The sequence below is a fragment of the Macaca nemestrina genome, chromosome 14, assembly GCF_043159975.1.
Source record: "Macaca nemestrina isolate mMacNem1 chromosome 14, mMacNem.hap1, whole genome shotgun sequence".
Taxonomy (NCBI): Eukaryota; Metazoa; Chordata; class Mammalia; order Primates; family Cercopithecidae; genus Macaca; species Macaca nemestrina.
Window position 1 is genome coordinate 77,594,345 of NC_092138.1, and position 24,551 is coordinate 77,618,895.

The 24,551-nt window shown below is 39.7% G+C and overlaps 1 protein-coding gene across 5 annotated transcripts in view; it reads left to right on the top strand.

Annotated features, from left to right (window-relative positions):
- The window catches only part of LOC105481032 (zinc finger protein 462), a 153,263-nt gene that overhangs the window by 111,282 nt on the left and 17,430 nt on the right, over nucleotides 1–24,551 (top strand). For all 5 annotated transcript variants that reach the window (XM_011740281.3, XM_024792629.2, XM_071078113.1 and 2 more), the window contains exons 9-10: nucleotides 1,977–2,113; nucleotides 11,963–12,186. In XM_011740281.3, the coding sequence (XP_011738583.1) occupies nucleotides 1,977–2,113; nucleotides 11,963–12,186 (361 nt within the window). The remainder of the gene's footprint in view (nucleotides 1–1,976; nucleotides 2,114–11,962; nucleotides 12,187–24,551) is intronic.

Genomic DNA, 24,551 nt, shown 5'->3' on the forward strand with positions numbered 1-24,551 from the left:
TTAAAATTGGAGCACATGGGCTCCAAGTAGTGTGAGATTGAAGCAAATGATTTCCTCCCAGGCTGGGAGTGGTGTTTCCCTTCAGAGAACTGTCTCCTCTCCTTTTTTTTAGCTTTGGTGGGGGGGGGGGGAGGGGAAGTATATTCTTGGAAGTAAAATCAAAGTCAAGAGAAAACATCTGGCAGTAGTGTCTTCCCTGCTCCCCTGGTAGACAATTCTTTAATTCTTAAGATCATAGTATTGAAAGACACATAGAGAATCAATACCCCGGCACTTCCAAGACTATGCTTGAGCAATCTTAGAGCGATTGTTCCAGTCTAGAAAAAGAGAATCCATAGTCACCCTTGCTCCTGTGGATGACAGAATTGATGGACTCAGTTAAAGAATGGAATGCTTCCTATGATGTAATCTAAACTTCTGCAGTTGAATCTCATCCTGTGAGATAGTGTTTAGGTTAGTGGTTACAGGTGTAGAGTGTGAAGCCTGACTGCCTGAGTAATTCTGGAAAAGTCGCTAAGATTCTGCCTGTGTCCCTATTTACTTATCTATAAAATAAAGATAATAATAGTACCTACATCATAGGGCTCCTATGAGTAATAAATGAACCAGTGTATCTTGAAGTACTTAGAATAGTGCCTGGCACAAAGCAAACACTAGTAAGTATCATAAGATCATAGATAGAAAGCTATTATAATAATATAGCATTAGGTATAGATATAAAGCTATTATTTTCTGTTCCTGTTGTAATCAGGATCTAACCCTTAGACTACTTCAATACATGCTTCACACAGAAAGGCTGTGGAAATTAGGCTTCACGTCCAAAGAAAAAGAAGAATTGGAAGAAGTCTCTTTCCCACCAGCATTGTAGTAGCTGGGATTTGGTGGAACATGTATTCTATCTGTATTAATTTGCTCTAGTTACTTTTCAGATAAATACGTGTGCGATTTGGTACTGAGAGAAGGCTAGAGGACCCCAGAGGGCGAGAGCCAACAGACAGGCAGAGGCTTTCTCCAGAGAGCAGCACTCGGGTTCCTAAGAAAGGGTCCCTGCTCATTAAAGTCTTGGCTTTATCGATTTTAATGAGACATTTAAGGCTTTGCAAATTTTGAAGATTTGAAAAGGATGGAGGAAGAGGCAGCAGTACCATTCCACCTTTAAGCTGGTACAACAACACTTAGTTTACCTAATCGTCAATCATGATGATTGACTTCCTGGACAACTTGCCCTCCGCCCCCCCCTTACCTGTGAAGAATTATACAGGCAATTTCTAAGTCAACCTAGCTTTAAAATAGTCTCTCTCCTCCCAAGCATGATGAAAAACAGCTCCTTTTTCGGGATTTTGTTTTCATACTCTTAATAGACAATTTTTAATTTTTAAGAATAAGGTGTGCCAGGCACGGTGGCTCACGCCTGTAATCCCAGCACTTTGGGAGACCCAGGCGGGCGGATCACGAGGTCAGGAGATCGAGACCATCCTGGCTAACACAGTGAAACCCCGTCTCTACTAAAAATACAAAAAAATTAGCTGGGCATGGTGGTGAGCGCCTGTAGACCCAGCTACTTGGGAGTCTGAGGCAGGAAAATGGCGTGAACCCAGGAGGCGGAGCTTACAGTGAGCTGAGATTGTGCCACTGCACTCCAGCCTGGGCGACAGAGCGAGACTCCGTCTCAAAAAAAAAAAAAAAAAAAAAAAGGAATAAGGTGTTTGGGGAATTTGTTTCTTTTCAAACTAGGCTCTGAACCCAGCCCAGGGCACAGTTTCCGGAAAGAAGTTACCACCATTTGACAGTGTTCAGATATCAGTTGAATGACCAAGTTTCTGGGTGGTCAACAAACATGATTAACAGATTTTTTTTTAGCCCCGCAAGCAGGAGAGCCGCACTTGGACATATATAACAGGTTTGCCAGCAGGAAATGTGAAAATGCAGTGATCCCTGGTTACACACATTACCTCTCTCCCCAATCTCTCTCCTAGATCTGCTTTTACTATGCATGTGGAAGCTGGGCACTCAGCGGTTCCCGAGGAGGGCCCCAAAGATCTTCGCTGTCCTCTCTGCCTCTATCACACCAAATACAAGCGCAACATGATTGACCACATCGTGCTGCACCGAGGTAACCTTTCTCACTTGGTTTTCTTGGATGCAGGGGGTGGGCAGGCAGCAGAGACGGCCTTCTAGGGATGCTGTCTCAGAGTGGCAGTAGCACCTGTGCCTTGTTCCTCACCTTATCTTCAGGCAAGAAACCATAGTGATAACCACAGTGACAGCCAATAGGGTAAAAACACCTTCCTGCTGGGTGTATTTCCTCCACCTGGAGGGAGGCAAAGGTGATGGATTCTGCAGTGAACATTTCTGTAGGGCTTCCCAGCATGGCGGATTTGTACATTCTGAAAATTCTGCCACCCACAGCCTTGCGTAGACTGTGTCGAAGGAATGAACAAGAAACAAAATGGGTGGGTGAAAGCAAATGTGAAATGTGAAGAGCTCTATGACTGTGAGAGATTCTTTCAAGAAGACCAAAATGATTTCCAAAGCAGAACGTGGAACTTCCCTTGAAATGGTTGGAGGGAGAGAGAATTCTTTAAGATAATGTATATTATGCATTCTAATAATAGTCTCTATTATATATTCTAATAATAATCAGAAAATCCATGGGCTTTGGATTTAAATTCTGGTTTTAGAGCCTACTGTGTTTAACCTCTCCATCCATTAAAAGAGATGATTGTACCTATGAGATAATGGGTAAAGTGTCCAGTGGTTTTTCATAATGGATGCATAATGACTGTTCCATAAATGTTGGTTCCTGCTGATAAACAGTGATACTTCTTTTAAGTCCACTTCGGTCTTTCTTAGAGTTGCATTTACCCTGGGTCAATTAAAACATTGTTAAACAACAGGCTTCCTCTGCATTGGAAGGAAAAATGTGTTATGTAGAACCTGTTTTGTCCTGAAAAGATTCAAGCCACAGGTGGATAGAAAAAGATTAGTGGGGTGCTCATTGCCAGTCTTGATTGGTGTTTCTACTGATCTTTCCATCGACTTCATTCTTTCTCTCCATCCCTTCTTTTCATCCTCTTCCCTCCTATCTTCATTCCTTTGCTTCTGACCTTAGAAAGCCTTTCAATGTTTGTCACATAGACCTCAAAAGCAATGAGTGTCATCTGTTGTCTTGCTGAGATGTCACTCACTCTGAAATGCTGGGTATTTGGGAGCCATTTGCAACACACTTCACATTTTCCCTGAGCCATTGCCTTTGGCCAGTACATTTGTGACACACAAATGTCTGTGCAAACTCAGTGGAAGGCTGGACATTTAACACACACAGATTTCCCTCCTCCCCCTTGCACTCTAACGAGACATGAGATCGTTGCTGGCTAGGATGTCCACCTGCAAGCTGGGAGAAGCAGCATAGGAACATTTAGGCAGGAATTCTTGGCCCAAGTGGTCCCGCCTGGTGTTCCGCCTCAGTCACCTGGCTTCCGGTCCCCCAGCCCATGTGTTGTGTTGGCTCTGTGCCCTATCACAGCTTGGTAAGGGGCCATCAGCAGGGCTGCTGCCGAGCAAACAGACACGGTGAATCTTCACTTTCTGTGGTTGGTTCCTTTCTTTTCCCATATTGCTGCCTGGCAGGAACAGAGCTTTGATGCCTAACGAGCTCAATGACTTTCCCTCCCTGAGCTGAGAACACAAGAAGGGGGGAAGCAAAGAGAGATTAAACACTACGACCACAAATACTCCCATAATGTTCTACCCTCAACAAAGTGCCACTTACACCCACATTCACTTCATCTTCCAGCAACATTGTGAAGGATACGATTGCTCTATTCCCCTTGTACGCGTGTGAAACTTGAGATTGAGACAAACTATTTCTTTTATAATTTAATGTACTTATTTCCCATCTACTTCATTTCACAAAGGTTTTAAGAACCTTTGTCTGCACAACTATAGGATTAAAAACAAATGAGGAAATTGGGGTAAATGCAAAATAAGAAGAAACTAATGGAAAGTTCACCTCTAAGTATGAAAAAGCTAGCTGAGCGTTTGGATACCCAGTGGATACTGTGAGGTGCCATGCACTTGTTCACAGTGGGCTGCAGATTTGGCCCTGAGATTCCTTGCCTGCCATGGGAGAAAAGAAAACCACAGTAGCAACCAGATTTCAAGTGCTTGTTAGACTTTTTTGAAATGTTGTTCAGGAAATTTTCAGAAATTTGTCTGGCAGATTTTCCTGAAGGGGACAGTGTATAATGTAGTGTTTATTGTGCCCGCCATAAATACAATAGTAAGTTTTGCAGGGCCCGTGAGAGCTGGAATCACTCACCCACAGTCATCCAACTGGTAAGCAGTCAATCGCAGTCCTTTGATCCCATGTCTCATCACATTACCTGTCACTGGTTATTTGTGGTCTCTTCTGTTTACTTGTAAAGATCATTTTCAGAGTGCTTATCAAGGTCAGAAAACATCCATCTGAAATGAACATGAGCATTTGAGGATGAATAGTAATAATAACATTAACAATAACACTGGTTACTGTTGCCGGTTGCTTGCCTAGCAGGTACTGTACTAAGTGCTTTACAGTATGTCATTTTATAGAATTCTCACAAAACCCTGTGTGGTGGATGACTGTTATCCCCCATGAAGAGGAAATAAATAGATTCAGAAAGGCTAACAAGTTGACGAACATGAAATCTCTAATAAGTAATCCAGCTGGGATTTAAACTCAGGCTTGTCTGACCCACAGCTCTTGCCTTTACCCACCAGGCATCACTCTCTCATGCTGAGAGAGGTAGTGTCACCCTATTGAGTGTTCTAGTAGCTGTGGCAGCTGGGTTCAAGGACAGAATTATCAGACGGGCTTGAGGTCACAGAGGAAGTCCATGGATCCACAGGCAGGACACAGCCATGTCAACCATCTGTGTCCCAGCCTGGCTTTGGTGTCCATCTCTACTCAAAATGGCAGCTCAGTAGGAAGCTGACCTTAACAAGTCGAGAGACAGGGTTGGGTGTCTGCCTTGCAATTTTGTATTGGGGCTGATCTCAAAGTAACAAGATGTGGCTCCTTCTGCAACTTTCCTCTTCCTGCTCTATCCATGACATCCTTGGTCTCTCAGGTCCACAGTACAAGATCTTTCGGAGGTCTTAGTTAATTAAAGTATATGGGATGAAAAGCAAGAAAACCAACTTCTGAACTGGCCCAGAGACAGAGCTACTGCTGGCAAAAATAGAGTTTCCATTGCTTTTTGTCTGTATAAATTGATATATTTAAGTAGGGAGAGAATCTCCTTCGCTCATGGGAAATCTGAATGTGAACTAATGAGGGATTTATGTTGGCCACAGCAAAAGATAGTATGATGTTTACTCATGTGTTCAGCAAGCATTCATTATTTGCTTGTTACATAACACGCTATGCTTGGTTCTTTGGGCAAAATGGGGAACATAAGATCCAGTACCCACTCTCCTCAGAGATGAGCATATGCATAGTATACACAAGACAGTGAGTGACGGGTACCTAGGAGGTTTATTTCTGTTTGTGGTAGAGAGGAGTGGCTTTCAAACTGATCTATGATAACATTTCAACAGGCAGAGAAGACTTAAGGCAGGGTGTATTAGTTTAAAAGGGCTATTGTAACAAGTGACCACCAACTGTGTGGATTAAAACAACAGAAATGTATTCTCTCACAGTTCTGGAAGCTAGAAATCTGAAATCAAGGTGTTGGCAGAGCTATGTTTCCTCTGAAGGCACAAGAGAAGGATCCTTCTTTGCCTTTTCCTAGCTTCTGATGGCTCCCGGGGTTCCTTGACACTACTTGGCTTATAGCTACATCATTCCCATCTTTGTTTCCATGTTCATAGAGCCTTCTTCCCTATGTGTATCTCTTTGTACCCTCTTTTCTTCTTATAAGAACACCAGTCATTGGATTTAGGGCCCACCCTAATCTAGTGTGGCCTTAACTGATTGCATTTGCAAAGAACCTGTGTACCAATAAAGTCTCATTTTGAGGTTCCAGGTAGACTTAAGTTTATGGGGGATACTCTTCAACCCACTACACGAGGGAAGAGACAATTTAATAAACTACTCAGATCAGTGGAAGCAACATATATTTGCAGAATGGTATTAGACATTTCCGGGGTCCTGAAGAGAATAGGAAGCATACCAGAGAAGTACGTTCTGGCCAAAGTACGAAGTGTTTGGATACTAATATAGAAGTTGGAACTTTAATCAGGAGACAGATGGGAAGCCAGGACAAATTCTGATCAGGTTACTGATGAGACGCTTATTGAATACTAATTTAGCAAAGGTTGAAGCAAAGGATTGGTAGACGCATCTCATTCAGGAAATAGGAACTTAGGTCAGATCAATATTTGGTGAGATTGACCATGATGTGATGAGTTTAACTAGGGAAAAATTAAGCCCTGAACTTCGTTTCAAGGATGAAGTCAGTGGTAGGACTTTTGATAGGTTTTCATTCGTGCAACAGATATTTATTGAACACCCACTATATGCCAGCATGTTTTGTTTTTGGCTTTTTGAAGGAGATTTTTAAATTATTTTTATGTACAGAAAACTGAACAGTATACATTTAACCCAGTTTAGTGGCAAGTTTTTTAGCCTCTGCCTTTTACAGCTTGGCAGTACAAGCCACAGATTTTGGACCAAGGACCTTGCCTCCACGGTGATGTGGGATCTCATCATATCTGTCATTGTAATTGGTCCTGATGGCTTCCACCAGCTTAGCCAAAGCGCCTTTGTCTTCCAAGTTAACGTGTGAAGGCAACAGTAGTGCAGATCTCCCTGTGGACTAGACACCCCAATTTGTCCATCCCCTTGACAATACAGTAGGGGACTCCCTTCTTAGGACTCAGGGCAAGCAGGAAGACAGCCAGCTCCCTGGGATCCACATCATGTGCAGTCACCATTGGTTGAGCTTTCTTGTTCTCTACTGAGCTGGTAAGAGTATTAACTCCTGCTGGAAGGACAGGTGGCCTCTTTGTGGGGACATTCCCTTTGCTGGCAGCTTTCTTCTCAACCCAGGCCAACAGTCTTCTTCTCTTGTTTTGTCTCTAGCCAGCTTAAGCAGTTGAGAGCTGTTAGGGGTCCAAGTCATGGGTGAACTGGTTAATCACGGGATTCATTTTGAGCTGCTTCTAGGGTAGCCCTTTACTACTATAACCAGAAGTAGTGGGAACATTTGACAAAGGGACTAAGGTCCCTTTGGGGCGGGGGGTCCTGTCTTATGCCAATATTCTTAAGCTTTTTCTCAAACAGGGGATTCACCACCCTCTTGGCCTCCTGCTTTTTCATGACAGCAGGAGTCAAGGCCATCTTCTTTCCCTTGGCCTTCTTTTCTCTTGGCGTCTTGGGCAGCTGGAGGAGACAGCTCTAGCATTGTTTCAAGCTGTAGGGATACAGCCATGAAGAGTCAGGCAAGGTTTCTGCACTGAAGGAATTTGAACTTGAATGAGAAGAGAGACAAAAAAACAGGTGAATAAATAGTTTTATGAGGGTATTCCTATTGAGTTGATCACCATGGAAAGCACAATGTTTCATGCATAGCTTTGCCCATATGTGTGTATCTTGTACATCCATAGTGAGCCTTAAAAACTGGCCACAGATTTTAGGCATGAAACACAGTTTTGCTAAATACTTACATTGTAATTTTGGAACCATGAAATCACTGCTGTGGGTCTTTAATTGGCATATTAACTTAAAGTTTCTGTTTCCTAATATGTAGACAAATGCTGAATCTGAACCTTGCAAGCGGGAGCCTTGGGAACGGAGGTAGTCTCCCCTAACTTGTCTGATCAGTGTCACTTTTCTTGAGAATAAAGTTTACAGTGAGATTGCCAATCTTTAATTTTATTTAGTGAAATTACATGTTTCCTTTCAACTTCCCCAAATACCTTTGCCTGATAGAATTAGAGGTACGATTTCCAGTTCCTTCTAGCTTGAGGATGGCAGCCTGGCTAACATCAAAACCTCATACTTCCTACCAGGAACTGTTTTGCTTGTGTTTATGTGTATCTGTTTATGGCTACATTTTGGGATGATTGATAATTTAAAAATAATGTTATTTTCTTCATAGTTTTCTCTAATACTCAGACTTTGTCACTTCTTCGCTTTGGTGCAATTTGCATGCAAAGCTTTGGTGGAGTAAAGAACTTCAAATCTCATTGCTTCGTGTAGACTTGGCATGTTCTAGGAAGGAAACCCACCTGTGTTGTGGTGTGCCTTTCAGGAAGGATTTTTACTAGATGAATCTGGGCTCTGCAGTGGTGTGGTTTCTCGCCAATGTGAGCAGAAGTGAACCCTCTGTATTGCAACTGTGCAGAATTTTCCACTGACCTCCATGGAGGCTTGAAAGCATGCTATTCTCAGCTCTTGTTGCACCTTAGTACACATGTGCTTCAATGTGACATTACTCTCAGGCCCAGGCTCTTTGGTTTTATGTCCTGCTGTAGCACCAAGCATCTTTTGAGTAGGAGGAGATGAGAGACACAATCCATCTTGTAGTCGAACTGGTGAAGTCATAATATTTTTGCAGCCAGTGCTAGAAGCTGAGTCACAATGAGTGTGATTCAGGCCTTGAGTTTTCACCCAAGGTAATTTTGAGAGGTGTGAAGTCAAAAAGACCCACAGTTGTCACTGCCCCCATAGAAAAAACCCTGAGCACTGAGCTTCTGTAACCAAGGGAGAGCCCAGTCTATACCTGGAACCATTCCAGTTTTTAACTTTTATGTCCTTCATTTGCCTCAAGAATGAATGACCTCATTCAGAAAACACTGTCAGTCGTTTGCCCACCTTTTAAAGTCTGTCTTTTTTTATTTTTATCTTGGTCATGTTAACCATGTTTTTAGAAAGGGGAAAAAGCTAACTTTTTTCTAAAATTAATATCTTAGTAAAAACTCACATAATTAAGAGATTTGGTAGACTGGCAATGTCTTAGTTTGGAAATGGGAAGTTCTAGATTTCAGATTAAGTTAAGCAGGGATTTGACCCTTTCCTCAACTGTAGAAGGTGCTTGAAAGACATTCCAACATAAAGGGTTACCTTAGAAATCTGTAGCGTTTGCATTTTTTAAATATTATAAATGTAAAGCTTATAAGCACACACATACAGACTGGAGAGTTCTTATCAGGGGTGCAGGAGGAGGGCCATGGCAGGGATCAGAAGACCTGTGTTCCTACGTCACAACTTTCTGCTGAACCAGAGGTGTAACTTTGAGGAAGTAGCTAAATTGATTAGTTCTCAGTTTCCACATCAACAAACTGAAGAAAACAGAACTGACTTTGCAGGGTGTCATGCGAATAAAAAGTTATGTCAAGAGCAGAACCACCTAACGGTGCTTGAACCATTGTGAGCACTGAATAGACTGCAGTGGTGTTCACATGAATAATTACTTGAACTTCAGAGTATTATTCTGACTGTTCATGACTTTGTGTAAAATTCACTTGGACACACATAGTGAAATTGGAAACTGCAAAGAAAACCAACCTAAGTGGTAGAGGAATTGAAAAGGAGACTCATAAAAAAAGTTTGAAAGAACTGATTATTAATTGTGGAGAAGTGAAGACTGGAGAGTCACTGAATGACTATCTTTGAGGCGTGCGGGACATCATTATATGAAAAATGATACCCGGCTGTTCTTCATCACTGCAGAGGTCAACAGAACCAAGGCAGGCAGGACAGGGCAAAGCCAAAGAATAAGAGTAGAAGCAGTAGAGATGATAACATATAAATCAGGAACAAAAATGTAGAGAGAGCAAGGGGGATGTAGTCCCAAGGAAGATGCCAGTAAAGTTCATGTCAACACTTCCCATGAACTCCTAAGGTCTAAAGGCATGTCCCCAGCATGGGGGCAGTTCCCCCAGTTCAGCCTGCATGCCCCATCTCTTGCTGTTGACACCAGCTTGTTCATGGGTTCTGTCCATGAGTGCCTTACCCAGCGTAGTTGCAGGTAATGCCTGGCACTTTGCTTAGAGCAGTGATTCTCAACTGAGGTCAGTTTTGCCTCCCCAGAGTGTGTTAGTCTGCAGCATTTTTGGTTGTCACAGCTGGAGAGAAGGGGGTGCTTTTGACACCTAGTGGGTAGAGGCCACAGTTATTGCTAAACATCCTACAATGCACAGGCTGGTTCCCCACAACAAGGAATTATCCTGTCCCAAAATCTCAATAACGCTACTTTTTAGAAACCCTGGGTTACAGGAATAGAATATCCTAGCATGAGCTCCTTAAGATTTACTAGTTTATGCCAAAGCATTTTTTTTCTCCGTTTACACCAAACCATACAACTGAATGGTTAGAGGACTTAAACAGTTGCTATTCTAAAAAAATGTGTGGATTACATTATAATCATGTGTTTCTTAGCTGTCTGCTATACTTGGGTTTAAAAATATTTATATTTCTAAGTAAGCAACTGATTCTTTGTATAGGGAAAATAACATGCATTAGAGCTCCAGGGAGTATGTTGCAGATACCACCTTCCACGCTTCCTCTGCCCAGCATTTCGCTGGCCGATTAATCGCTGCATTCAAGGACTCGCAAGGCAGTGACTGCCCTACAATCAGAGTGTTGTGGTTGAGACTAAGGCATGACATTGGGTGGGGAAAAAATTCCCTAGGGCCTGCACACTGGCCAACAACAAAGGGAGGACTCTGAAGAGTGAGTCGCAATAGCGCACAACGTACCAATGCCCTGGAAATGTTGCTATTCAGTGACTCTGGGAATAAATCATGCTTTCTTGACTTAATAATACATTGCTGTTTCTAAATAATATAAGTATATGTTGTGTGCGTCCATTTGTAAACTTTCTGAGTCTTCTGAAATCCAGACACAGCATGAAAACACACGCTATATTTGATTCTTGCATAAATAGCACAGATTTTAATTTTATCCCAGTTATGGATATCTGGCGTGTGCGCTGATACTCTGGGCAGACTGGTGTGAAATTTAATTTGAGCAGTTAAACACAAGGGTGAGAGAGTGCAAAATAAACAAGCACACACATTTCCAGCCCTACAGCATTTGGTATGTTAACGGGAAAAGCACCCAAATCCTCTCTCTCTTTTATTTTTTCCCTCTGACAATCAGATTACAGACTGTCTAAAAAGACACAAATCCTCCATGTCTCCTGCGCAACCCCACCTCCCCTGATTGTTGCCTGCAGTCATTTCATTTGTGAGCTCTTCATAGTTGGAGTTGGAGTTTTAGTGAATGAAAGTGTACAGGTTTGCTTTCAGACTTGATATTAGATGAGAAATCACCTTAGTTTCAAAAGGAGGGAAGAGTCTCTTTGAGAATACCTTAGAAGGGGAAATGAGAATGGAATTGGAAATAGTGAGAAATAATAGATTTACAGTTAAGCAGACCTGGTTTCACATCTCTGCTTTGCCAAATGTCTATGACCTTTGGAGAGTTGCTTGAAGACTCTGTTACCCATGTGTACTTATTTGTAAAAATGAGAGTAACTCCAGGCTCCTAAAGTTGCTGATAGAAAGGTACCAGCACATGGGTGCCTGGTGAATGTCAGTTTCTTTCCCCCTTGAAAACATCTGTAAGTCCAGCCTCAGTTACACTTGCTGAGGAAGGAAGGCATGCTAATGGTTATTGTCAGTAATCGTTAGTGTTGGTAAAAATTGCAGCTACTTCCATTCCTCCCCCTTGCCTTAATCACCTCCATTCAGGAATTAGCAAGCACCTACTAGCCCGCCCCACCTCTATTTGTAGGTCATTCTGGGTACTGAGTACACAAAGAAGCTTTTGGTCTTAAAAACACCCTCTCATTCCCGAGGAATATGTTGTTTGGGGGTTAGAGGAGGGGCAGTGTGCGTGTGTGTCAGTTCAAGGAACCGGATCCATGAGAAGCAGCAAGATTGGGTGAGTTTCTTCTTACATTCCAAAGAAAGAACATCTGCTTTGCCATCAGTAAAAATTCCCATCTTTCCATTCAATTTGTTTCCACAGAAGAGCGCGTCGTCCCCATCGAAGTTTGCCGGTCCAAACTGTCCAAATACTTGCAGGGAGTAGTTTTCCGCTGTGATAAGTGTACCTTCACCTGCTCCAGTGATGAGAGCCTCCAGCAACATATAGAAAAGCACAATGAACTGAAACCTTACAAATGCCAGCTATGCTACTATGAGACCAAGCACACGGAGGAACTGGACAGCCACCTTCGGGATGAGCATAAGGTACTTACCAGGGCTTCCTGCTCCTGCCTCAGCACACTTGTGGGGAGGGGCCAAGGGGTATACGCCACTGCATTTAGTCACACCCACTGTGTACCAGATGGAGATGTGAACTCAAAGAGCTTTCAAAGTGAGGTCTAGTGTCTTCTATTAGAAACATAAGGTCATTTTTAAAAATTGTGAAACACAGGTTGGGTGGGAGGGAAATCACCTGTCATTCTACCACACCAGTCCAAATGCTGAGCATTTCTGGTCTCTTTTCTAGACCAACTTTCATTTGTTTTATGTCACTGTGATTATACTATACATAAAACATTATACTTTGCATTTTTTAAAGCTTACTCTAAAAGAAGTATTTTGCTATGTTATTTGAAATGTTAATACATTTTAAATCACAAGGTTTGGCAGTTTCTATAAAGGACCAGATAGTAAATATTTTAGGCTTTGCAGGCCTAAAATGTAGTCTCAGTGTTAATTAAGAAAGCAGCCATGCAGGCGTATCACTTGAGTCCAGGAGTTCAAGACCAGCCTGGGCAACATGGCAAAACCCCATCTCTACAAAAAATACAAAAAATTAGCCCGGTATGGTGGTGTGCCCCTGTGGTCCCAACTACTTCGGAGGTTGAGGAGGGAGGATCACTTGAGCCTGGGAAGTGGAGGTTGCAGTGACCTGAGATAGTGCCACTGCACTTGAGCGTGGGCGATAGAGTGAGACCCCGTCTGAAAAAAAAGAAAGAAAGAAAGCAGCCATAGACAATACATAAATGAGCCAATAAGGCTGTGTTCCAGTAAAAGTTTATTTACAAAAATAGGCAACAGGCTGTGGGCCCACAGTTGCCAACCCCTATTCTGATAGAATTACCTCTGTGTTTCTCAATCATGTAGGTGGTTTCCAATATTTTGCTAACTACAAAGATTTGTCAAGGCATTACCCAGTATGTCTGAACATTTATAAGGATTGTAAAATGTATGTTTTGAGGGGAAGGAGACTCGAGAATGAATACATTAGTACAGGACATAAAATGGAGGATTTGTGAAAAAAAATCCTCTTCCAGAGGTTTGCCCATCAGAGGGTAGAAATCACACAGGACAACTTCCTCACTCTGCGCAGGGCTCATCTGGCATCTCATGAACTGAGATGATCATTTCTGGTTTTATGTATTGCCCAGAGTACAGGAGAAGCTATAATTAGTATTTGTTTAATGACAAGAGCCTATCAAAATGCTTTTTAATTAGCCAACAAGTCCAAAACATCTATTGAGTGTTTACTGAAGGCACAGGGAGAAGCACTTTTGATATTGTTTGCTTTTTCTTTGCTCCGTATCCTCATGAGTGGAAATATAGCCCTTCTTTTCTGGCCTTACAAACCCACGTTATAAAGAGTTCAGTCTGAATCATCTGCATCCACAGGTTAGAATTGTTCTGTGGGGTGTTGAGAGAGAAGGCTGAGCTTTGTCACCTGTCCACAATGGAACAGTTTAATGGTAACTTCTCTGCTTTGGAATGCATTTATTTTCCAATATGTCTGCCCGAAAAAATGAAGCAAAGAGGAAAAGCCTGAATTACCTCACTTAAAATTTTTCATATCCTTTCTTATTCAAACTTCCTGGGCATTTCTTCCCCAACCTCAAGGGTAAATTACTCATCTTTTTCAAACCAAGCTTTCTATAATTATTCACATGTATCTTATTTACATAACTACCTCAGACCTTTTTATTACAGTGTTTAAGCCTCTAGGCTGATATTTTCAGACAGAACAAATCCGGAAGAAGATTATTCTCTGGTTGTTGCACAATAGCTTGTAAATCGCTGGGGAAATCCAGAAAATGTTAGAAACCGTAACAGACTTGGAACCAGAGGGTTCCTCAGCAGTGGGCGCAAGGCTGAGGCTATGAGGTACGGATCATGGAAATGAGTTGCTCAGGAACATACGGCCCAATTAAGAGCTTTTGAACCGAAAAGATCTGGATTTTAATCTTGTCTCCACCATTTGCTTCAGCAAGTTACTTAAATTTCTAGGTTTGTTTTCCAGTTTGTAAATGGGAATTGTTACACCTTTCTCAGAAGTTTTGTAAGATTAAATGAAGTCCTGTATTTCCCCCACTTTGAGACCCAATACATTCCTTAGAATATTTGTTAATTGAATTGTGTTCAAATATAATAATAGTTGTACCTATCATAATGGCAGCTGTGTTCCTGAAGACCTAAAACATATTTACAAAATCACTAATTATACTTTGCATCTTAGACACAGTCTTTTTAAAAAATTAATTTTCTATGGAGTATTGGCATACAAGTAGAATTTGGTTACATGAGTATGTTCTTTAGTGGTGATTGGTGAGATTTTGGTGCACCCATCACCCCCACAGTATACACTGCACACTATTTATAGTCTTTTATCCCTTGCCCCCTTCCACCTTTCCTCCCAAGTCCCCAAAGTTCATTGTATTATTCTTACGCATTTTTGTCCTGATAGTTTAGCTCCCACATATCAGTGAGGACATACAATGTTTGGTTTTCCATCCCTGAATTACTTCACTTAGAATAATAGTCTACAGTTTCATCCAGGTCGCTGCACATGCCGTTAATACAATCCTTTTTATGGCTGAGTAGTATTCCATCAGATAGATAGATAGATAGGTAGATAGGTAGGTAGGTAGGTAGGTAGGTAAGTAGGTAGGTAGGTAGATAGATAGATAGATAGATAGATAGATAGATAGATAGATAGATAGATAGATAGATAGATAGATAGATATCACACTTTCTTTATCCACTCATTGACTGATGGGCATTTGGGTTGGTTCCATGATTTTGCAGTTGTGATTTGTACTGCTATAAATATGCGTGTGCAAGTGTCTTTTTCGAATAATGACTTCTCCTCTGGGTAGATACCCAGTAGTGGAATTGCTGGATCAAATGGTAGTTCTACTTTTAGTTCTTCAAGGAATCTCCACACTGTTTTCCATAGTGGCTGTACTAGTTTATGCCCCACCAGCAGTGTAGAAGTGTTCCCTCTTCATTGCATCCATGCCAATATCTACTGTTTTTATTATTATTATTATTATTATTATGGCCATTTTTACAGAAGTAAGGTGGTATTGCATTGTGGATTCGATTTGCATTTCCCTGATCATTAGTGGTGTTGAGCATTTTCATATGTCTGTTGGCCATTTGTATCTCTTCTTTTGAGAACTGTCTATTCATGTCCTTAGCCCAATTTTTCACGAGATTGTTTGTTTTTTTCTTACTGATTTGGTTTATTTCATTGTAGATTCTGATATTAGTCCTTTGTCAGTTGTATAGATTGTGAAGATTTTCTCCCACTCTCTGGGTTGTCTGTTTACTCTGCTAACTATTCTTTGTGCCATGCAAAAGATCTTTAATTAAGCCCCAACTATTTATCTTTGTATTTATTGCATTTGCTTTTGGGTTCTTGGTCATGAAGTCCTTGCCTAAGCCAGTGTCTAGAAGGGTTTTTCCAATGTTATCTTCTAGAATTTTTATAGTTTCAGGTCTTAGATTTAAGTCCTTAATCCATCTTGAGTTGATTTTTATATAAGGTGAGAGATGAGGATCCAGTTTCAGTCTCCTACCTGTGGCTAGCCAGTTATCCCAGCACCATTTGAAAAGGGTGTCCTTTCCCCACTTCATGTTTCGTTTGCTTTGCCGAAGATCAATTGGCTATAAGTATTTGGGTGCATTCCTGGGTTCTCTGTTCTGTTCCATTGGTATATGTGCCTATTTTTATACCAGTACTATGCTGTTTTGGTGACTATGGCCTTATAGTACAGTTTGAAACCAGATAGTGTGATTGTAGTAGTCTGTTTTCACACTGCTGATAAAGACGTACCCCAGACTGGGCAATTTACAAAAGAAAGAGGTTTAATTGGACTTATAGTTCCAGGTGGCTGGGGAAGCCTCACAATCATGGCAGAAGGCAAGGAGGAGCAAGTCCCGTTTTACATGGATGGCGACAGGCAAAAAGAGGAGGAAGACACAAAAGCGGAAACCCCTGGTAAACCATTAGATCTCATGAGACTTATTCACTACCACGAGAACAGTATGGGGAAAACTGCCCCCATGATTCAATTATCTCCCACCAGGCCCCTCCCACAACACATGGGAATTATGGGAGTACAATTCAAGATGAGATTTGGGTGGGGACACAGAGCTGAACCATATCAGTGATGTCTCCAGAGTTATTATTTTTGCTTAGTCTTGCTTTTGCTATGTGAGCTCTTTTTTGGTTCCATTTGAACTTTAGAATTGTTTTTTCTAATTCTGTGAAGAATGACGGTGGTATTTTGATGCAGATTGCATTGAATTTGTAGATTGCTTTTGACAGTATGGTCATTTTCACAATGTTGATTCTACCTATCCATGAGCATGGGATATGTTTCCATTTGTGTCATCTATGATTTCTTTCAGCAGTGTTTTGTAGTTTTCCTTGTAGAAGTCTTTTGCCTCCTTTGTTAGGTATATTCCTAAGCTGTATATTTGCAGCTATTGTAAAAGGGGTTGAGTTCTTGATTTGATTCTCCACTGGTCACTGTTGATGTATAGAAGAGCTACTGATTTGTGTACATTAATCTTGTATCTGGAAACTTTGCTGAATTCCTTTATCAGTTCTAGATTTCTGGAGGAGTCCTTAGGGTTTTTGAAGTAAATGATCATATCATCAGCAAACAACGACAGTTTGACTCCCTCTTTACCAATTTTGGATGACCTTTATTTCTTTCTCTTGTTTGATTGTTTTGGCAAGGACTTCCAGTACTATGTTGAAGAGGACTGGTGAGAGTGGGCATCCTTGTCTTGTTCCAGTTCTCAGAGGGAGAGCTTTCAACTTTTCCCCATTCAGTATTATGTTGGCTGTGGGTTTGTCATAGATGGCTTTTATTTCTTTAAAGTATGTCCCTTGTATGCCGATATTGCTGAGAGTTTTAATCATAAAGCAATGCTGGATATTATCGAATGCTTTTTCTGCATCTATTGAGATGATCATGTGATTTTTTGTTTTTAATTCTGTTTATGTGGTGTATCACATTTATTGACTCATGTATGTTAAACCATCCCTGCATCCCTGTTATGAAACCCACTTGATCATGGTGGATTATCTTTTTGATATGTCATTGAATTTGGTTAGCTAGTATTTTGTTAAGGATTTTAGTGTCTGTGTTCATGAGGGGCATCAGTCTGTAGTTTTCTTTTTTGGTTATGTCCTTTGCTGATTTTGGTATTAAGGTGACGCTGGCTTCCCAGAATGAATTAGGGAGGGTTCCCTCTTTCTCTGTCTTGTGGGATAGTGTCAAAAGGAATGGTACCAATTCTTTGAGTACCAATTCTGGTAGAATTCTGCTGTGAATCCATCTGGTCCTGGACTGTTTTTCTTGGTAATTTTTAAATTACCATTTCCATCTCTCTACTTGTTATTGGTCTGTTCAGGGTGTCTAATTCTTACTGATTTAGGCTAGAAGGGTTGTATTTTTCCAGGAATTTATCCATCTCTGCCAGGTTTTCTAATTTATGTGTGTAAAGGTGTTCATAGTAGCCTTCAGTGATCTTTTGTATTTCTGTGGTGTCAGTTGTAATATCTGCCATTTCATTTCTTAATGAGGTTATTTGGATTTTCTCTCTTCTTTTCTCGGTTAGTCTTGCTAATGGTCTATCAATTTTATTTACCTTTTCAAAGAACCAGCTTTTGTTTCATTTGTCTTTTGTATTGTTTTTTGTTTGCTTGTTTCAGTTTCATTTAGTTCTGCTCTAATCTTGGTAATTTCCTTTCTTCTGCTGGGTTCGGGTTTGGTTTGTTCTTATTTCTTTAGTTCCTGAGGTGTGACCTTAGAATGTCAGTTTGTGCTCTTTCAGTCTTTTTGATGTAGGTGTTTAGGGCTATGAACTTTCTTCTTAACACTGCCTGTGCTGTATCCTAGAGGTTTTGATAGGTTATACCATTATTGTAGTTTAGTTTGAAGAATTTTTTAATTTTCATTTTGATTTCATTTTTGACCCAGTGCTCATTCAGGAGCAGGTTATTTAATTTCTGTGTATTTGCATAGTTTTGAAGGTTCCTTTTTGGAGTTGATTTCTGGTTTTACTCCACTCTGGTCTGAGAGACTGCTTGATACAATTTCAATTTTCTTAATTTATTGAGGCTCGTTCTATGGCCCGTCATAGTCTACCTTGGAGAAAGTTCCCTGCACTGTTGAATAGAAGTGTATTCTGTGGTTGTTGGATGGAATGTTCTGTGTATATCTGTTAAGTTCATTTTTTCCAAGGTATAGTTTAAATCCATTGTTTTTTTTGTTGACTTTCTGTCTTGATGACCTGTCTAGTGCTGTCAGTGGAGTTTTGAAGTCTCCCACTATTATTGTGTTGCTGTCTGTCTCATTTCTTAGACACAGTCTTTAATGTAATATTTTCACTATGTCATATTATGTTCTTTAATTTTTTTCTCTTCCTCATGGTTGACCAGCTTATTAAGTCCAATGAGCACCTAATTGAGGCTAAAGAATTGCGACTTTCAGCATGCCTAATGATTCTCATGTTTGTCTCAATTGTTAGGTTTATGAGACTCATTACTGAGATAGCAATACTTTTTTTTCTCATTTTCTAATCTTTTTTCCCTACATGATGAGTACAAAATGCAATTTGAATTTTTGAAATAATTCTCCAAGCACTATTTTGTATATAAAGATGGCAGTGCTATTGAAACTGAATTTTTGGCTGACAGCCAGTGGAATTACATGCTGGCTAAAAATGGTCATTTGTTAGGGGGAAAGATATACAAACACCTGATTTCAGGGTTCATGAGAGAGGAATGGGGTGTCAGTGTACAATGTACTAAACATAATTATGCTGACAATTCAAATATAAAAGTCAAGGACCATAAGGCTAAAACAAGAAATTAAAGGCATGAGAATTGGAAAGGAAGAAACATAACTTTTTATTTATAGACAATGTGATTTTTATAGATAGAAAATCCGCAGAATCTACAAGAAAAAAAAAAAGCTACTAGAACGTGAATGAGCTTAGCAAGGTTGCAAGATATAAAATTAATATACAAAAATCAATTATGTTTCTGTATACTAGTAAGGGACAACCTGAAAATGAAATTTTAAGAAGATCAGTTTCATGTACACTAACATCAAAAAGAACAAAAGTCTTAAGAATACATTTAACATGAGAACTATACACTGAAAACTATAGTGCTGCTGAGAGGAATTTATAAAACTAAATTAATGCAATATATACCATGTTTATTAATTGGGAGACTCAATATTGGTAATTCTTTTCATACTGATACACAGATTCAACATAATCTCTATCAAAATCCCAGTAGGCTTTTTGGGGGTGAAAGTGACAAACTGGCCCTAAAATTTATATGGAAATGCAAATGACCTAGAATAGCCTAGTGTGGAGAAACGACAAAATCAGAGGATTCACTCATCTTGATTTCAAAACTCACTATAAATTGACATAAGATAGATGCATAGATCAGTAGTGCAGAAGCAAAAGTTAAGAAATAAACCCTCATATATGTGATCAGTTGATTTTCATAAAAGGTGTTAAGGTAATAGGGAAAGGATTATTTATTTTTTAATGGTGCTGAAACAATTGGATTTGTGTATGCAAATTATGTCCCTTGACCTTTACAGCACTCTCTACTCAAAAAATAATAATCATCAAAATGAACCATAAGCTTAAATGTGTGACTAAAACTATAAAACTTTCAGAAGAAGAATAGATTATATCATCTTGGGTTAGGGAAAAAAAATTTATATATGATGCAAAAGTTGTGGACAACTGAAAGAAAAAAAGAAGACACCATTAAGAAAATGAAAAGGCAGGCAACAGACTAGAAGCAAATATTTGCAAAGTAATTACCTAACGAAGGGCTCTAACCAAAATATTTAAAGAAATCTTACAACTCAACCATAAGAAGATAAGCCACTCAGTTAAAAATGAGCACAAGATTTGAATAGACACCTTACCAAAGAAGGTAGATATACAAATGGCAAATAAGCACATGAAAAGATGTTCAACTTGATTCACCACTTGGGAAATATAAATTAAAACAATAATAAGATTCTACTCCCCAACCACTAGCTAGCATGGCTAAAATTAAGAAGGCTGATAGTATCAAAAGTGTTGGCAAGGATGTGGACAAACTGGAATCTCATACATTGCTGATTGGAATGTAAAATAGCTTAGCCACTTTGGAGCAGTTTGGCATTTGTTTATAAACATACACTTGCCGTCTGACCCATCAATCCTACCTTCACATAAAGTGGATAAATAGATAAAATGTGGCGTATCCATGCAATGGAGTACTACTCAGCAATGAAAAAGAATGAGCTACTGATACATTTAGCAGCACTGAGGAATCCAAAAAATGTTATGTGGATAGAAGCTAGACACAAAAGACTACGTATTTTATAATGCTTTTTTAATGAAATTTCTAGAAAAGGCAACATGATAGAGACAGGAAGCAGCTAAGAAGTTACTTGGGCCTGGAAGATGGGAGCAGGGATTGATTACAAAGGATATGAAGGAGCTTCTCAGAGTGATGAGAGTGTTCTTAAACTGGATTGTGGTGAGGGTTGCACAAAGATATAAATTTACTAAAAATCATTGTTTACTTGTAATAGATACATTTTATGGTAGGTAAATTATACCTCAATATCTAAAACGGATGCAAGTTTCCCATAACCCAACACATAGTAGGTCCTCAATAAATGCTAATTTCCTGTAGTCTTTTTATGATGTTCATCCTGAGAACAGCTATGTCAACAAGATACTCAGGATCCGGATTAATGTGGAATAGACTTAGCAATTGGTTCCAAACAGGGATTCACTTTTTTTCCCAGTAAAACAGTGCAGTGCTCATTATATTCTTCTATAAATAGCATTAGGTGATTTGTGTGGTAGGGAGAATCTATGGAATAAACTATAAGACACGTAGAATGTACTTTCAGTTAAAGGATTTCATTAAAAAGAACTGAACATTCAAAACTAGACTTCTGAATTCTGCCTGCAAAGGTTGTAAACCTCAGGAACATCTATAAAGATGTCAGACTATATCATTCACAGACTGGACAGAATCCTGGTACCAGCAAGAAAGGTCCTTAAAGTCAAATATACCATTCCTTCTAAGAAACAAAATCTCCAGTGCACTCAATTTAGGCTGCATGTTTATCCTCAGAAGCCAGAGTACAAAAGGGATAACCATCAGAACTCTCATTTTATAGGTGATAAACACAATCTTTCCTCCTAGATCTTTATCTTTGTTACTAGTGAGCAAGGCATCACTTGTAATCTCTTAGGATCTAAAGTAAACAGTGCAGGTTATTTGAAATTTTATTTTTTTATCCTTTGACTCCCTGTCTGTTTTTAATCTCAGTGGGTCCTCTGGAAGGTTGGCTAGTGTAGGCTCTCCCTCTACCCCTCTCCCCTTTACTTCCCTCTCCCTTCCTTCACTCCCTGCATTCTCTGTCCCCCAACATTCTCCCCTCCAACACATACAGTGAATTATTTATCAGTAATGCCCTTTATTAGCAATACTGTTGAAAGATGAAGACAACGTTTTGTCTTTTTTGAGTCAGGGTCTTGCTCTGTTGCCCAGGCTGAGGTGCAATGGCGCAATCATAGCTCACTGCAGCTTCAAACTCCCAGGCTCAAGCAATCCTCCCACCTTGACCTCCCAAAGTGCAGGAATTGCAGGTGTGAGCCACTGTGCCCAGCCTAAGACAACATCTTTAGGAACCTTAAAGTCATGAAGAAAAACAAACCTTGCATTTCTCATATTTAAAAAATACACATACTTTTTTTTTTTAAAGAAAGTTTATATGCAATACCTTGTTAGTGTTCTTTATGATTCTGAAGTCTCTTTGCTAGTTTAAGGAACATAAAATATATTATCTCTAACTTGTTCTGCTCATAAAATTGTCATGTTCAGTATATTAAATTTAGAAGGATAGTCTATACAGGCAATACACATTCACTAATTGAATTTACTTTGAAATGTTTTTAATTTTTTATATAAATGGAGCCTCAGGCAGTTGAACTCTTTAAGAAACTTGTATCTTACTTTTTGCCAGTTTGAGGGAAACAGCAAAACATTAAGCTCAGAAGGAATCATCAACATTTTAGTTATTCTAATAAAATTGCTCAGTTTTTTGGACTAGTGAAATCCACAGTGGCCAAAAAAGTCACATAGGACATTTGTTTCCAGAAAAGGAAATGAGAAATAAATGAAGAATCTTTCGCCAAAGATTCTTCCCAAATAAATCATAAGACGAATTTTTCCCAAATTATAAAACACACCTTTGGCCACATTTTTTTTTTTTGATTGCTTTTTATTTCTGAACTAAATGCTAGCAACTTTAGCTTTATCAACTACAATGATTTCTGCAAGCTGAAGCCTTCTCTAGAAGACTATGCCATTTCATTTCTGCTTTCCCTCATGTAGTTCTGTTTCTTTATTTGTTAACCGTGGCTCTGTCTCTTCCGTGTGTTGTAGAAGACAGAGAAACCAGAATTAGATGAGCAAGAGGTGTGACCATTTTTCAGAGGGGTGTGTCCAGCAAAACCTTAAACAGTATTTCTCAAATAGGCGTTTGAAGATGTTCTTTACCTTACCTTTGAAACCATCCACTAAACTCCCCAGTCAAAAGTCTTCGTCCCAGCTTCTAAGCTTCCATAGAACTTTTCTTCTCCTTTCTTAAGGCAGATTTCTTTATCTCACCTTTCTTTCAAAATCTAACCTAGTGCCCAGCATACAGTAAAGCCTCAGGAGTTGTTTGTTAAATAAATGTTAAGTATCCTGTTCAAATAAGCAAAATGTGGCAGCATCCATTAGCATCTTTTCCCTCTGCATTTTGGGTCCAGGAGATTGACAACTGCTCAACTGGCCAGCCACAAAGCTCTGAGCCTTTCTTAATGATGTCTTTCACCTAGCTTCCTTGAGTACTTGTGTCTGAATTTATGCTGAGTTTCTCCAAATAAGTGGTTTCGTCTGGACTTTTGCTAAGTTAGGTATGATGGTAATATGTTTTCTGATTGTGACACAGTGATTGCAAAAGAAAGTAGATATCTTCCTTGACTTCTGTGCTCTATATCCTTCTGGGTACTCTATCAGCCTTTGTTTTTAATATTCGTAGGCTTTTATTTTGAAAGAAATTCTGAAAGGATGCTACTGTTCTATCCCATCACATTTTGCAATATCACGTTATTGTTAATACTTTTTCTTTCTCCTTCCTATGTTCAACCAGTATAGCCATGGTAGTTTTGACATACTTTGTGAGTAATTTTGCATTTCGGCAGGTGATTTGCATTATAATGGGAAAAGCTTGAGCTGTGTCATCTGGAGATCTGAGTCCTAACGAATCCTGGCTTTATCACTTTCCTGTTTTGTGCTCTTCACCTACAAATATAGAAGGCAACACATTTACTACACAATGGTCATAAGGGATAAGTGATACACGTGCAAACTACAGGGGTATTTTTAGCACATAATCGATCTTTGGTAAGTATTGAAACAAAATCATTTAGAAAGTGTCCACTCATTTTCTCATTAACAAGCAACTTTATTTCATGGGATGCAAATCTTATGGCAATATTTTATTTTATTATTATGCTTTTAAGTTCTAGGGTACATGTGCACAATGTGCAGGTTTGTTACATATGTATACATGTGCCATGTTGGTGTGCTGCACCCATTAACTTGTCATTTACATTAGGTATATCTCCTAATGCTATCCCTCCCCGCTCCCCCCAACCCCACAACAGACTCTGGTGTGTGCTGTTCTCCATCCTGTGTCCAAATGTTCTCATTGTTCAATTCTCACCTATGAGTGAGAACATGCGGTGTTTGGTTTTCTGTCCTTGCAATAGTTTGCTCAGAATGATGGTTTCCAGCTTCATCCATGTCCCTACCAAGGACATGAACTCATCCTTTTTTATGACTGCATAGTATTCCATGGTATACATGTGCCACATTTTCTTAATCCAGTCTATCATTGATAGACATTTGGGTTGGTTCCAAGTCTTTGTTACTGTGAATAGTGCCACAGTAAACATACGTGTGCGTGTGTCTTTATAGCAGCATGATTTATAATCCTTCGGGTATATACCCAGTAATGGGATGGCTGGGTCAAATGGTATTTCTAGTTCTAGATCCTTGAGGAATCACCACACTGTCTTCTACAATGGTTGAACTAGTTTACAATCCCACCAACAGTGTAAAAGCGTTCCTATTTCTCCACATCCTCTCCAGCACCTGTTGTTTCCTGACTTTTTAATGATCACCATTCTAACTGGTGTGAGATGGTATCTCATTGTGGTTCTGATTTGCATTTCTCTGATGGCCA